Consider the following 15,335-nt stretch of genomic DNA (forward strand, 5'->3'; position numbering starts at 1 on the left):
AAACGGCACAGCACACGTGTAGCAGAGGAGACGAGTAAAGAGCACTTTCTTAAAAGCTCTACTATGAAGTGGTCTTTAATTCCAGGTATTATGGTTCAACTCAACAAGGGTGCAAACCTATTGTTTGATACTGATAGTGTTGTGAGAACGCTGAGATAAGCGTTTACGTGGCCTTAAAACCCGCAATTAAAATAAGGTGCGAATTTCTTGCCGAGGCATCCGACCCGAACATAAACATGGTGACAGGACTTTCTGGCAGACATTTTGGAGATTTTCGCATCGTTTCGAAAGAATTTTTCAGATTTTGCATTGCAATAGGTATTAAGGATAAAATAATGAAAGAAAATAGTTTAAAATATAAATCAACGTTGGTAATGAACAGCAGAAATATTTCAGGCATTAAGGGTTTTTTTATTTTGTGCATTACCTTCCGTCCGGTGACATCACAATACGTGAGGTATCGTTGAAGAGCACACCAATGGCATCGTTGGACAGTTGGAAGCCAAAGCCGTACTTATTGGAATAGTCCACCCATTTAGTCACCCAGGTGGCAGTGAAATCTCCAACGGCAACGGGGTTACTCGTCACATCTGAGGATAGAAAAAAAATTGCGGTTCCTGATCGTTTGTATAATTTTATTGGGGCATCTTAGCAATGTGCAGAGTTAATATAAGCAATAATCAAAGACAACCTGCTTAAGAAGACCAGTTTCTTTGGCTTCTAAAAGATCAGCTTTAACACATTTAACCTGTCTAATGGAATGTCGATTGAATGTAAAGATATTTTTCAATGTCACTTGAATGGTATTTATGATACGTTTGACTGTAGTTTTGACATCAAACACATTTTTGTTAAAAAAGTTTTAGAACCTAGAGATTTCAGGATTCAGAAAGACATGCAATCAATAAAACCTACCTTTTGGCATGTGTTCTAGGCATGTGTGGAGAACGTCCAGTAAGTTAGCGGCCGTACGAGGTTTTGGAGAAAGATCTGAAAATACAAACACGAAAACAAAGATGAAATAAACAGTTGGAATACGTTGCCAAATGCAACAATATATAAAATAAAAAAAATATGTTTTATCGCAAATGTTACGCTTTTATTTTATTCAAATTACTCTTTAATTTCTTTCAGATTTAAATTTGAAATATTGTCCAATAACTTACCTCGTTGTGGAGGAGAATCGGATCTATCAGATCTGTTAGACCTCTCTGAGACAAGTTCCCTGATTGGTGATTTGATGGGCGGGAAGGCAGCTGGGGAGCCTCTATCACTACTACCCTGTAAACAAAACACGCAAATCTGATATTAATAATTCTTAAAGCGTAAATATGCAAAACTTAAATATCCATTGTAGAGAGTTTTAGCATAATTTGCATTTTAAAGGAAAAATACAGAGCGTCTTAAATTTGAAGTTGAGACTTTGAACAAAGGAACTGTGACGCTATATGCTAATTACCTCCGATGTTTTATCACTTTTGTCGGATCTTGATGTGATTTCCACTTTCCTAAACGGGGATGTGACTCTTTCTATTGGGTCGTGTTTATCTGGAACTGCATAGGATTTTGGTCTGAAAAAATATTAAGAAAATGTCTTTCAGTTAATAATTCTTCAAATGTATGTATCTATACAGCTAAGCAACTTCATTAAAATGATTAAGGACCCGTGCTATAAATAAAATTTCAAGCTAATGATAGCTATATATACATATTCAAAAAGGTGGTTTATAGCAATTTTAATATTCAACGACATCAAACATATTGGAAAATTAAAAAGCATGACAAGAATAATTTGTACAGCTTACTATTTGCATAAATATATACTTTTTTTTTAACTTTTGTTATCTGTTTCATTGATGGTATGCCAATTGATATTCCCGTCACTTGTGTTACCCCCCCCCACCTTCCTTTGTGTGTCTAGTGTCTAGGGATGGGTGTCTGTATATATGCAGTATTCATTTAGACGAGAATTGATTTTTTTAAAATTCAATAGGAAGAAGGTCGAAATGTGTAATATATATATCGTTCACGTTTCAGACTTTATTGTTCTTAATGTATACCCCGACATATAATATATTGTTCACCGTCAATTGGAATCTCTATCAATCGGGTCACGTGGGTGTATACCGAGCAGGTAAAAATCGTCAAGGTAGGTACATTGTTTGGAACAAAGATAACAATGGAACCTATAGACAGTGGAATGTTGTGTGTTTACGATGGAAACATAGCATATATCCCCAGTCTGGTCACCTGTCGATAATGACAAGTCGGTGGTAGGCGAGTTCTGAATATTTCATTAACTCAAGTGGTTTGATATTGATGAATAAATTCTTTCTCGGTGAAGTAAGCTAAACTTCATTCTGGTTGATATTTAGATAATGGCTCTGGTCGCATGTATACACAAATTGATATAAAATTACCGTAATGACTCGCGAAACTATATAGCTGGTCACGAGACATTAAGAAACATGCAGATGTTGGAGCTAAAGGTCAATAAAACGGCCACGTGCCTTTTGTTCTCTCACAGGTGTTAATCACGGGAGCCAGATAAATCAACTAATAAAAAGATGTTAACGGTAACTACAGGAAGCATTAAATCGATATATCTAACCTTCTTGTGTTTTTGTTTAAGTTTACTTATGCTTACTTGTCAATTTCCCTCTCATTTTATCAATTTAAAGATGGAATTACAAATTACAGGTGTGTGTTTTATTTTAGGGAACATAGCCTCATTAAATCTACATTACTTAAATGATAAAAAAATTCTAAATTCATTTCCAAATTCATTTTTATCTCCCTTGCCAATTTTTTGAAATCACATGTGATGTTAAGAGATTTTAAAAACCTATGTATAAACTTTTAACCATATCGTGTCCATCTTGGATTGCCAATATCATCCAGAATTGAAACAAGTCGATACCGGTGGCGTTTTGAAAATACAAGGGTAAATCCCTTAATGTGAAACATAACTATCGCACTGACACGAGGTGATCCCTCCCAAAAATCAGGTGAACTAGACTTTAAAGATGCTCCACCGCCGACAGAGCATAAATGACATTGATCATTAGAACAATAATTGGTGTTTAATCTTGTATATATTTGTCTAATTAACACAAAAAATAATATAAGATAATTTATTTTGCCTTTGATGCATGCGCAATCAGTACTTCATTCCATATAGGATAAAGTGCCATGGATTTTTTCGGGATGCAATTAATTACTTTTCAATGGTGGTAATGGTGTAAAGTAAGTAACTTTTGTAACTGAAGAAAAAGACTATATCGTTTTCTCCTGATTTTGATAGTGAAAAAATACCGATTGTCGGCGGTGGAGCATCTTTAAATTAGCTTCAGCACCCCTTCTCTACTAGTTTTTTTTATCTATATATCACATCGTTTTGTTTTTATATATTATCATCATGTTTTGAAAATGTTTAATTTTCATAAGAAACATAACATCAAATTATTAACGCACACATCACTGTAATGTTCCTTATACAGTTGTGCATGGAATGTATCACTATACGGTTCACAACCCGTTTTATAAAACTATATTTCAAACAAACATAAAACATTTTTAATATATTCAGATCACTGACGGATCCAAACGATAAGACTTGCTGACAAGACTAGACTTAATTAAGACCTTTTTTCAAAGGTAGCATAAGTTTCAAATTTTCATAAAAGGATATTTTATGATCAAATACCTTAAGCCCATTAGCTAACAGGTTAAAAAGTGTATTAATAACCTAACTCCATTACACAATCTCAACGTCTAAACCTATGGTGATGACTGAGTAATAATATGTAGTTACGTTTTTCCCCTGTTTATTAAACAAATTGAGTAATGGACCAAAGTACTCAGGACTATATCTAGTTTATAGAATAAAGATTTACCTGGATGACGAATACACTAGGTTCTACAGCAAATGATAAGTGTGTATTTAGTATTAGCCCACGCGTTAAACATATACCTGTACAGTTACCGAGGTATACTAACGATATAAGGTGGAAATCCCACTATGAATACCACACATAGTTTTGGTCACCCTTATTTATCTAAGTATATCTATTGTGCTAGAATAATCACAAAATATGCTATTTTTATATGAGTATACGTGTATGCTATTGCGATCAAACAATTGAATTTGTGATAATGGGAATCTATCTCACATACCTGTTGATAATTAAGGTACAGTTAGATATAGGTAATATTTGATATCTTAATTTACCGGTTGATATATATACCTGTATGTCAAATAGTTTATATGAATTAAATTAAGTAATTACTTAATGAATGTAAGACCACCCTCTACAAGATTTTCACACGTCTATAAACTTGTATATAAAGCTTTATTTTCTTTTGAACTTATGAAATTTGACCCAGTATTTTTAAAGCACCTTGACATAAGGACATAAGGTCTCGGGGCATATTTAGCAAGACCGATTATAGGCACATTCCAACGCTATTTAAAGTTAAAATTGACATATGCATATAGATATAATCCGTATTCAAAACTAGACTTTTATTATTTTGCTGACAAATATTATCAGCGTTGCCTAAGGCAAAAAACGACCTCGAATTTTATTTCAGCAAAGTAAATTCGTATATTCAAGCAGGTAATTCCTTAGATGGTTAAAGTGGCAAAATATGATCCGATTAATTTCTTTGCTTACCAGTTTACAAACGATTATCCGGTTGTATGTTTACCGCTGTGCCCAAATATTTGAAATATGCTGACATTTGATTAATGCGCGGGCCATCTGATTATGCTTGTTTTTTCCTATGCAATTTAATGGTATATTGAAACATCACGTTGTAATGTTTAAATGTATGCAAACTACTATATTTAGTGAATGTTTAAACTTGAGTACATCAATCAGTCACGACCGCCAGAGAACATGCTTTATAAAGGTAATTTTTAATCTGCATTAATCTTTCTGAACACATATCTCAATAACATTGCACTGTAAACCATATAAATCTTTGCATTTCTAATAAAGTAATAATGGAAAAAATTGTTTCCTGTTCATGACACTTTAATGAAAGAAAATGTGTTTGTGAAGAAAAAGAAAAATGCACGTGATATCGAGGTAAATTAATGGATGCTATCACATAAATGCTGGACTAACTTCCCGAAACATTCAAAGAATGTGCACAAGACACAACCTTTAATCTTTCTCATGAACTAGTGTCAACAAATATGTTTGGATCAAATAAATATTTAAAGGTTTATTCGGGTTTGTTTTTCAAATATTCCTAAATGACTTCTTCCTTGTAAATATGACATCAAAGCAAAAATTCTCTTAAAATCTGAAATGCATTGAAAATATTAGAGAATAATTACCTGTTAAATTTTGTGTACACTGGGAATTTTGGGACGGCATTGCAACATGATGATGGCAACGTCTGTGGCATGTAACCGGAAGTAAAGAAATCGTCTGCCAGAAACTGGTCTAGACTGGGACGAAGTTCCGGTTCGGGAGTGAGACACTTTTGGATAAGGTTTTTGGCAGGTCCGGATATTGTGCTGGGCAATGTGTAAGAATTTCCGGTGATTCTCACATAGGTTTCCTTTAACGTTGAGGTCTCGAATGGAGGACGTCCTACCAATAAGGCGTACCTGGTGGAGATAGAAAATCAATGTGAACAAAATAACCGAGAATACCATATGACAAAAACAAATCCTCTGATTACCAAAGCTAGGGCATGATGGGAGAAAACAGCAATTCTATGACATATCTGATAATTTAATGGGAAATAAGCTTCGGAACAGTAAGCATTGATAAGTAAAACAGATAAAACATTGCTTAATTTCGCCCAATGGTTTAGAAAGACAAATAAAAACAAAAAAAACTTCATTCTGGTAAAGGATCGCCATGGTATCATGCTAGACTGGCTTGTTATCATTCAAATAATGCCAAAAGAAGTGTCCATTGAGATGGCAACATCAGGTACAAGTTTGGTCTGAGTTGGTCTATGGTAGTGTCCTGATCAATATTTTGTGAAACTCTCTTGTAAAACTTACATTACACATCCGAGAGCCCAAACGTCCGCTTCGTAGCTGTGGCCACGTTTCTGAAGTACTTCAGGTGCAATGTAATTTGGTGTTCCGCATACCGTCCTACAACATTGATGTTGCAATTTAATATCGTATTAATCAAAATTATATGATATATGCAAAAATTATATCAATGCAGCTTTTATGAAAAAAAATATGAAAGTCACTTGTTCATTAGTGCAGTTAAAATTTGACACAATGTACAGTAGGTACAGCTATAAGTGCAATACCCCATGCAGAACGTTAAGCAATTCACATTTTTTATTTATGATAATTATTATAATAAACCTACATTTTCTTTTCTCCTTCGTATCCGATTTTGGTGGCTAGTCCAAAATCTGCTATCTTGAGTTCCATGTTTTCGTTCAGAAGCATGTTCCCCAGTTTGAGGTCTCTATGTATGATATTATGACTATGGATATATTTTACACCCTCCACTAACTGACGCATGTAGTACCGGACTTCAATTTCTGTGAGCATCTTTCTGTGTTTGAGCATGTGCACAAGCGACTGCAAGACAAAAGTAAATCCCATATAAAATGCTTGTATTGCATAACAAAAGTTTACAATTGTTTTCGAAATAGGAACGAAATGACATATATATTTGAAACTACCGTAAAAGATTCGATAAATATGAAGTGTTGTTAGGCGGAATTACGCACGGTTTGTTGGTAACATGGTTGATATCATACAGTTAATAAATTTTCAGCTCGAGTTTATTTCAGGACAATCTGACGTTACTGGAAGTTGTATTGAATTTTTTCCCATAAGACTGTCATAAGCAACCTAAATGAAGATCGGCAACGGTAGCGAATCTGTCTTCAGATAAGGACGGCATCATATTACTGCTAAGTGGCAAACCCAGCGATTGGGTTCTACTCTTATCGAAGGCCGAGCAACCAACGACTTGGGTCTTCAGACGCCACATAAAACTTCATTAAATGTAACACATTATATAAAATGTGGAGTGTACTGCAAAATACTATCCTCAAATTGACGTGTATTGGGTTCCTAATTTGATGCCATAATGGAAGATAGCTTTGAACAAATAGATAGGTCTTTCACTCTAAAGTTTCAAAATATGCCTTGATAGAAACGCTACATTTTGAACTTTTAATGGCGGACTATGATCTCCTCGGGGACTAAATATAATATATCACATGTTATCATGTTTAAGAGCATGTCAAGAGTATATTTTCTTTATTGTCTTTGTCCAATGGACAAACACTGCCATGTCCTTGTAAGAAAATTATGATAAGATACATTTACAAGCCCTCTTTAGAAGCCAGGAGATATTTGCTGACTCTTCAGGTAGATCTATATAGTCTGTACGTGATGTATAGTCATGAGAGTCCATATCTCGGCGTACTAAACGCCGACCGGACGAGCTCGGGAAGACCGACCTCTAATAGATAGCAGTTATCATATAAAAAGGCCTACACATACACGTTTAAGTTCATAACCCCATCGTCTTCAATTTTAATTTCCTCCATCCAAAAGTTAATCAGAGTCGATCCTAGTTTTATAAGAACGATACATGGATTTTATATGAAATATGCATTCCTTGGCATGAGTATTCATGTTTATCAAAACAAGTATCGCCACGTATCGAGTCGCTATCGACCTTCTTAAACCTTGCAAAAAATGAGCGATAGAATGTGACATCCGTGCATACATTTGCCTGTTGTTTGTCTGAAAGGATGCGCGTGATAGATTACTAGGTATATAGGATTTTAATATCTCTGAATAATTATTGTTCTAAAGTAATGTAGTAATATGACGGATCTCAATAACATAATTAACAAAGACTTATTGTAAAATTTTGTTGTAACATTATTTTCTATACACAAATCCTCGAAATACTTTTATATTTTCTCTTATTTATATAGCATATTCTTTGTATTTTCTATCAAACAAATTCATTGAGTCATTTAAACTCTATTATATTTCCTTAATCTTTGCATGATTTCAATAAGAACAAAATAAGGTGTGACGCATTCTCAAGAAAAATCGCTTCACTTCAACACTCTAAGCTGAGTTAATATATAACTTGGCTTTCAGCATGGGAAACACTTTAATTATGGTAATCGGCTGGGTGATATTGAACAGCAGCCAATCGTTTATGTCAAATTCTATAACGGAAACTGGGATACGTCACTAATAGGAAATTAAGATTAAAATTTCATTTTATCACGGAGATTATAGCATATCAAGTATTCACGGTCAATAAAACTTCAATCTATGAATGATAATTCTGGAACATATAATTGTATATCATACCAGGATTTATCAAAATACCTAAATATCAAGAAAATATGCAATTTTAAAATGAAATACCGCTACACGATTTCAATAACTGCGGTACACAAGCTTAATTTCTAACCTGATATTTTTTTAATATTGATACATTTACAGATTCAAATAAGGTATAGCTTTATCACTATTTTTAATGTATATAAACTTATTCTCATTTTACTGATTTATCAATTTTCTAAAGCGGACAAATACAATTAATTTTTAATATATTTTGTTTCAGATGAGAGGGCTGTAACAGAAGACATAAATAATGAAAAGGTCACAAAGAACACAAATTGCTTTGCTTAAGTACAGGAAAATCGATAATATTAAAAATGAACACGTAGACAAAGAGCGACCCGAACAGGTGCAAATATACCTGCTTTGGCCTATACATTCATTAAAGTGAACACCTGACATTTAATATTCCTTACAAGAAGGTGCCCCGGACTACAGTTCAATTTTTACATCTTGATAAGCCACCTCACAACCTGCCATTACTGCTAACTACACTAAAATGGTGTGTTAACGAGTCCGGCCAAAAAGTACAAGCAAGGTCATGTCCTAATGTGTGGTAAGATCGGTTTCTTTCACAAAATAGCAATAGACAAAACATTCACAGTCAATAGTAGAGAAGGATATTGCTGACAGACACGCGATCGGGACACCACCCCCGTGGGAAACTTTCTGACGTGTGAAAGACATTTAGGAAGATATCATAATTACAATCCACAAACACTTTTACAATGGTTACAGATGTTACTTAAGATGGAGCTACAAAAGCAGTTCTGATTCTCGCATCAGTTGGTACTTAATGATTTGATCTTACGTGATGTTTGACTGAAGTTTTTATAGTTACACAAGGTGTGGTACGTGTATTTTGCCAGCTGGTGTATGCGATCATGTGCAAGAAGGTTGGATTTAAATTCAAGTGTAGTTCCCTCATCTAAGTATATTCTATCACTTCCCGATTTCAGTATCATTTTACCTAAATAGTTTTCTCAATCCAAGAAGTATTTACCATCTATCCTCCCCCTTTTGTATCATATTACATAAATCGTTGTTCGTAAAATATAGTTTTGAATCCCTTTTTTTACCCTGTAATATTTATCATGCATCACGTTACCGATTCTTTGGAATGTTTGGATAAAAACTTCCGGTATCAAATGTCGACTTGAACTATGCATCCCAATCCTCTTCTGTGACCTAAATGTTACCTTTGCATATAAACGTATATCTGCTTCAATTACTCTCACTATTTTAACTATTTAAGATATGTTTCTCTACTTCTCCAACTACCAAGAACTGCTGACACAGTTGCCTGTTTTATGCTATCTTGAGCAATTATGATTGAATCAGATTGCGATGCCACGTTTTCAAAATGTGACATAATCCTACATTTCCATAAAAAGCATGAACATTTCTGATTTTAAATCGGATTATTAAATCACCAGCTGTCAAATGCATTTACATTTGCATACACAAACGATCATACAATTTCAAATATGGACATTTTGTCGCAAAGGTCAGAATTATTGTGTACACATCGGATGTTTGAAATTATTTCGAAATGTTTTTAATTCCTAATATATAAGATTTCACATTTTAACACTATCTGATGAAGTATTCTTTGAAAGTCAAACCGTAAATGAAAAACTACGTAAAACATTAAATATAAGCTTTTCCAAATCTAATTTACAACTAGTAATTTTCACCGAGTAAAAGGCGTTAAGAGATTTTGAAAAAATGTGACCGCATTAAAGTGTCCATTTTTTATTTTTAATATATGGTGATATACAACACCAAAAAGTGTCAGAATGTGTTGTTGAATGACGTGATCAGGAGGTTTTATTAAATAATGCTGACCTTCCTACTGCAGTTCTCAAGCACCAAGTACACAAACTCATCGTCTTCAAAGAAACTATGGAATTCTACAACATTTCGGTGTTTAAGGTTTCTTTGTAGATCCACCTCTCGAATAATCTGAAATAAAACAAAAATAAACATAAGTAAGTACTTCATAAGCGATAAGGGACGTGTGTTGGATCCAACCATAAATCTTCATTGTCGCCATTATCAATAGATAGAGTAAGCCCAGGTGCCTTTGTGTACGAACTGTCATACCAGCAATTTCCTCCCGTGATCGATGGCCTGACCTAGACGAAGATCGTTTACGTCGACCGAATGGCCGTTTCGTTCGATTTATGGGCATATACATTATGGTTTTATTGGGGAATATAATTCGGGATGTTTTTATTTAATACAATGTACAACCTTTTGCATAGATGCAAGGTACAAAGGGTAACAATGCATAGCTTTACAAACTACAAACTCGTTGTGAAAAGATCTCATCATTTTACGAGTCCTTTCTCCAGACTTTGTTTGCTTCTCGATATTCCATAATGGAAACCTGCATTCAGTTTTTTAATGTATTATAACTTTGAGTCATTAAATAATGACATTACATTTAACCTTATACAGAAATATTTTTGCGAACCAAAAACAAACAAAACGTTTTTCAATCTCAATCTCTAGTAATCTGATCGGACAAGCAGGTATGAAAGAACATGGCCCGGTTGTCGTGTATAATTATCTATACATAACATCAATATATCACTCTCTCTTTGTACTTTCGCTAGACTGACAAGTAATCGGAGCTTTTTTAAACGTACAACCTTTTACTGTCTCATAAAACATGCAGCCTTCTGCACCTATAGACCTTTATATACAGCCACACAGGACCCCTCGATCGGTGTCTCCTTAGGCGACATGTTATACGCTCGCAAAGAACTCTTTATTTTAAAGTCGAAATTTATAAATCCATAAACTGGATGAGCACCATACCTGCAATTATCTAAATTGCCACTGGAGTAAGTTACAGATTGTGCCGTCAATGGCCAATGACAATACGCCGCGACACAGGTAGGCTATTTATATTGCATATGGAGCTGGCTGGTCATAATATTGCACAAGACAGGACAATATAAATACAGGAATGGGACAAGACGCATACGCCCTATGCTGTCGATATTGATCTAGGCACAATACACTTCGATATCACTCCACCTTTCGGTCACGTGAAAATAAAATATAACATGGCTGCCGGTCTTTGATCACGAAGCCGTATAAACATAACCACTAAGTGATGATACACAAATTATTACAATAGACCACGTTTTACATTCCACAGGGTTATTTCATTCGAGGTAGAAAAAGGGTCGATAAAGCTATTTCCTCTGGTACAGTCATCAATGATATTTTTTGTCAGAATGTCTAATGGTTACAGAAACGGAAACCGGCCGATATGGCTACCATTTTATCTATAATTTATCAACAACTCGCGGATTGCTGCGCTTTATAAAACCATTTATTTCGTGAGTTTTTCACGTAGCGTATTGAAGAATATAAGGACCTTTATTTGAATCGCTTTATTTACAACATTGAAGTACGATGACATCATTTTAATACCACATCTAATTTTCTTATATTACATGTCTCCATTTAAATGTTCTACTGGAGACTCCGGGTGTAGGTTCACATTACATATAATGCTCAGTGTTCATTGTCTCTAGATGTAGCAAACATTAAAACAAGGATGTTGTTTCTGGTAAAGACTGAAGCTGTAAGAAACGTCTGTGTGTATTTTACCAACAAAGGAAGCCTTTGACCAATATAACATAAAACATGTAGCCTTTGAAATGACAACGAACGTGTAATAACTTCGCGTTTCTATATTTCTATACAAATTCTCCTTTAAAGGGATCCCTTAATACCGTCAGAGTTAATTTGACAAATGCAAAGAAGACAAAACACTTAGTCTTTTGGGAGGGCAAAGTGGCTCTAACTAGGCAGTATCCGTCTCGTGTAAGTGACAATTTCGCGAACTGAGTAGGCTAGTGTGTGCACAAAGACATTTCAAAAAGATTTTTCGTTCGTATGTTTTTCATCTCTGATCCTGTTAAAAATGATTACATATCGCAAGCTTTAATCTTCTGCGAGGCTTGTTAGTTTTACTCGACTTGAAACAGTTACGTTCAAATTGGCACTTTTCTCCCATACGGGATAAAACGCTTAGACAACTTGGTGATAATACAAAAATACGTTTTTTTCTGTAATTACAGTTAACCACCCTGAATATTTACTTTGACCGATTTGTCAAAGACAACGTGAAACAGCCTTAATTACGTCGTATTTTCTTTGGTCAAGGACTTGGAATATTGTATAACATTAAATCTACAAAAACCTTATAGTTTACCAACGTTGATGCATCAGATAGACTGTACATTAAATATATGGTATCAGTTATGCGATATACATTTGTCTATTTTTGTAACTTAAAAAATCTTATCCGACGTGCGATGAACACGTAAATCTTTTAAACTTTTTTTTGCATTTAAAATCGGAATATGTGTATACGAATTTCTGTATGTTTATAACGTATGAAATATACTTTATTTTCCCTTTAAAGTTAATGATGTAAGTGAACTCGGTAGTTCTATGACACGTATCTTTGAAATACCACTTTAATTTGGAAAACTACGATCCAAAATACTGCCCAACCTGTTTGAATACAGCAGGTACTTGCCAACTTTAGCCTATAAAATATAATCGGATTTAGTCGGAAATACGATAATCTGCTAATCACATTTGAGAACATTCTGATCTATAAACATTAAGCCATTACGCAGTCTAAAACAGCACACAATGATTGACTCCGTTTTGTACCTTTTCCCATGTCTCATTATGCCATTGGGAGCGTTCAGGAGGTGGTTGACGTATTTAACACAGGAACCTAATCAGTTTAACTGCCTTCATTTATACGTAATACAATCGGTTATGACATCGTTATAGCACACCGTTTCACCTTCAATTTACATGTATTTCGATATAGAATATTTCATTAGTGAAAAAACACCATCTCTTCTATTTATGTCTGTCTACAATTGGCAGGGTCCACTTACCATAAATTACATTTGATAAATACTAATTTATCTTCTTTTGTAAGTCTGGAGTCAAATAAATGAATAACATTACATTTAACTCCCTTTGGCTAGCTATAAATCGCTGTCTCGGCGGTTTTAAACGTTCCAGCCAATTATTATACCTTTGTAGCTGGAAGTGTTTTATTAGGGAGCTCGTCCTTGGTACGGGGGCTTGGCCATAAAGACCTCGGACACCCAGTACTGGACGTTTCTACAACAATAGATCCCTTGCTCGGAGGGACAAATTGAAATATAACAGAAGAAAGCGATGAATTGCATTGATCGTCCAAACCTCATAAAACTCGTACGACAATGGACGCTGGCATTGCGATCTACACCTTTGAACAATGCTTCAAACTGTCCTATCATTCTTCTAGATGACTAGTGACAGACGGTTCAGTGCGTTTTGTGTTGAAATAAATGTATCAGTTGCTTGTTCCAATAGAAAGTTATCAGACACAAAAATGTTCCGTTTTTGTTGCATGGGGGTATTGAGAGAGTGCCTCTACATAACAACTGAAGGGTGGGTGTGAAAGATTCTGACGATACAACCGAACATGATCACTCTCTGATCTCTATCGTAATGTCAGGTAAAACTTACACTAATGCAAAATTTTCACCTGTGATTAAAGATCTATCCAAGTGTGAGCGGTCGTTAACTAGTAGATTCGTCATCAATACTAACCCGATTTCTTGACAACAGACACAAAAAAAACCTTATAACTGAAACTTTAAAACTCACAAAGCTATCTTTGAATCTCCCAAGATAATCATTTTAATCGTTTATGTATTCGTTTTTTGAGAAAATGATCCCGTTTTCCCACCGTTATTCACGTGTTCAATTTGCCGAGACGCTCGCATGACAAGAAAACAATCGAATTAGAGGGCCGAAGACATTGGAAACATCCCGGTGTAGAGATGGAAACCTCCCGTGGAGGCAAGAGCAGATTTGATGACTCAGTTGACAGACTAAAACATCCTCAAGGTGATATTTCACAAAATTCATTACTAAGTCTGGACCGTTAATGACCACAGCCCGTGGCCAGGCCACGTGATCAGAAGCTATTGTATAACGTGAATCCTTAGATATCCCTTCCTTGTGATATTTGAGTAAAATGCCACGAATTCATTTCCTCGGTTCAACGGATGATACGTGTGAATTGTAATGGCTATTTTATGAATGCCCGATACTTTTCTTTTCATAGAGCATATTGGCGATCACCGGAGAAGATTTTATCATTTCCGGTCTAGCACGGACGAGTGATTCTAAGATACCCCTATGATTTGTTTGGCTGTCTGGACGGTCATGGTTGATTCAACACAAATCGGACGAAATTACATATGGTGTTATACGTGAAATTGACTTATGGGCACCAGACCAGCGGTATTTTATTTGATCTGTGTAAAAGTATACAGATGAGGCTTCCAAACGACAATGTTTAACAAAAGCACCATCCTAAGTATCAACTAACCTGTGTTGTATAATAGTCTTGGAGGAAGGGAGTGTACGGAAATGTATAGGTACAATTCGGATTTCGAATTGTATACCTGCCAATATTTATACGGGTTCAGAGGGGGGCATTCGGATGAATCGGTTTATCAGCAGTTTTGAGATCTTTAGCTACGTGCCTCTTTTGTTCTCCTCCCCAACACTCTGACACATTGTTAAGTCTAGATCCTATCGGCCATTTTATCCAGAAATGTATGTCGTACAGATATTATATAAAAAGTAACCTTCTTTTAAGATAACGGTGAAACTGGTGCATTTTTTCTTTCGATACAGAAACTATTTTACATGCCAGTGATTTTAATCTGTGATGGGTATTGTACGGGGTCACCCACTACAACTAACTCGACATTTCCGACCATGAGTCATGCTCTTTATAGAGTCTACCCCGATTTACACGGCCTACATAGCAAACATTTCCTCTTTTTAAAGTATTTCAATATTTGTAAGGGTAGCCTTATTATCTGTCAGACTAAAAAGACCGGAAATA

The 15,335-nt window shown here is 35.0% G+C and overlaps 1 protein-coding gene across 4 annotated transcripts in view; it reads right to left on the reverse strand.

Annotated features, from left to right (window-relative positions):
- Positions 1-15,335, reverse strand: part of LOC138324779 (serine/threonine-protein kinase PLK1-like) — a 49,394-nt gene that overhangs the window by 4,638 nt on the left and 29,421 nt on the right. For all 4 annotated transcript variants that reach the window (XM_069269921.1, XM_069269922.1, XM_069269918.1 and 1 more), the window contains exons 4-11: positions 10,223-10,339; positions 6,354-6,571; positions 6,029-6,124; positions 5,348-5,623; positions 1,460-1,571; positions 1,167-1,281; positions 916-990; positions 428-590 (exon numbers count right to left, since the gene is read on the reverse strand). In XM_069269921.1, coding sequence (XP_069126022.1) covers positions 428-590; positions 916-990; positions 1,167-1,281; positions 1,460-1,571; positions 5,348-5,623; positions 6,029-6,124; positions 6,354-6,571; positions 10,223-10,339 — 1,172 coding nt within the window. The remainder of the gene's footprint in view (positions 1-427; positions 591-915; positions 991-1,166; positions 1,282-1,459; positions 1,572-5,347; positions 5,624-6,028; positions 6,125-6,353; positions 6,572-10,222; positions 10,340-15,335) is intronic.

The sequence above is a fragment of the Argopecten irradians genome, chromosome 6 (genome assembly GCF_041381155.1).
Source record: "Argopecten irradians isolate NY chromosome 6, Ai_NY, whole genome shotgun sequence".
In the NCBI taxonomy this organism is placed as follows: domain Eukaryota; kingdom Metazoa; phylum Mollusca; class Bivalvia; order Pectinida; family Pectinidae; genus Argopecten; species Argopecten irradians.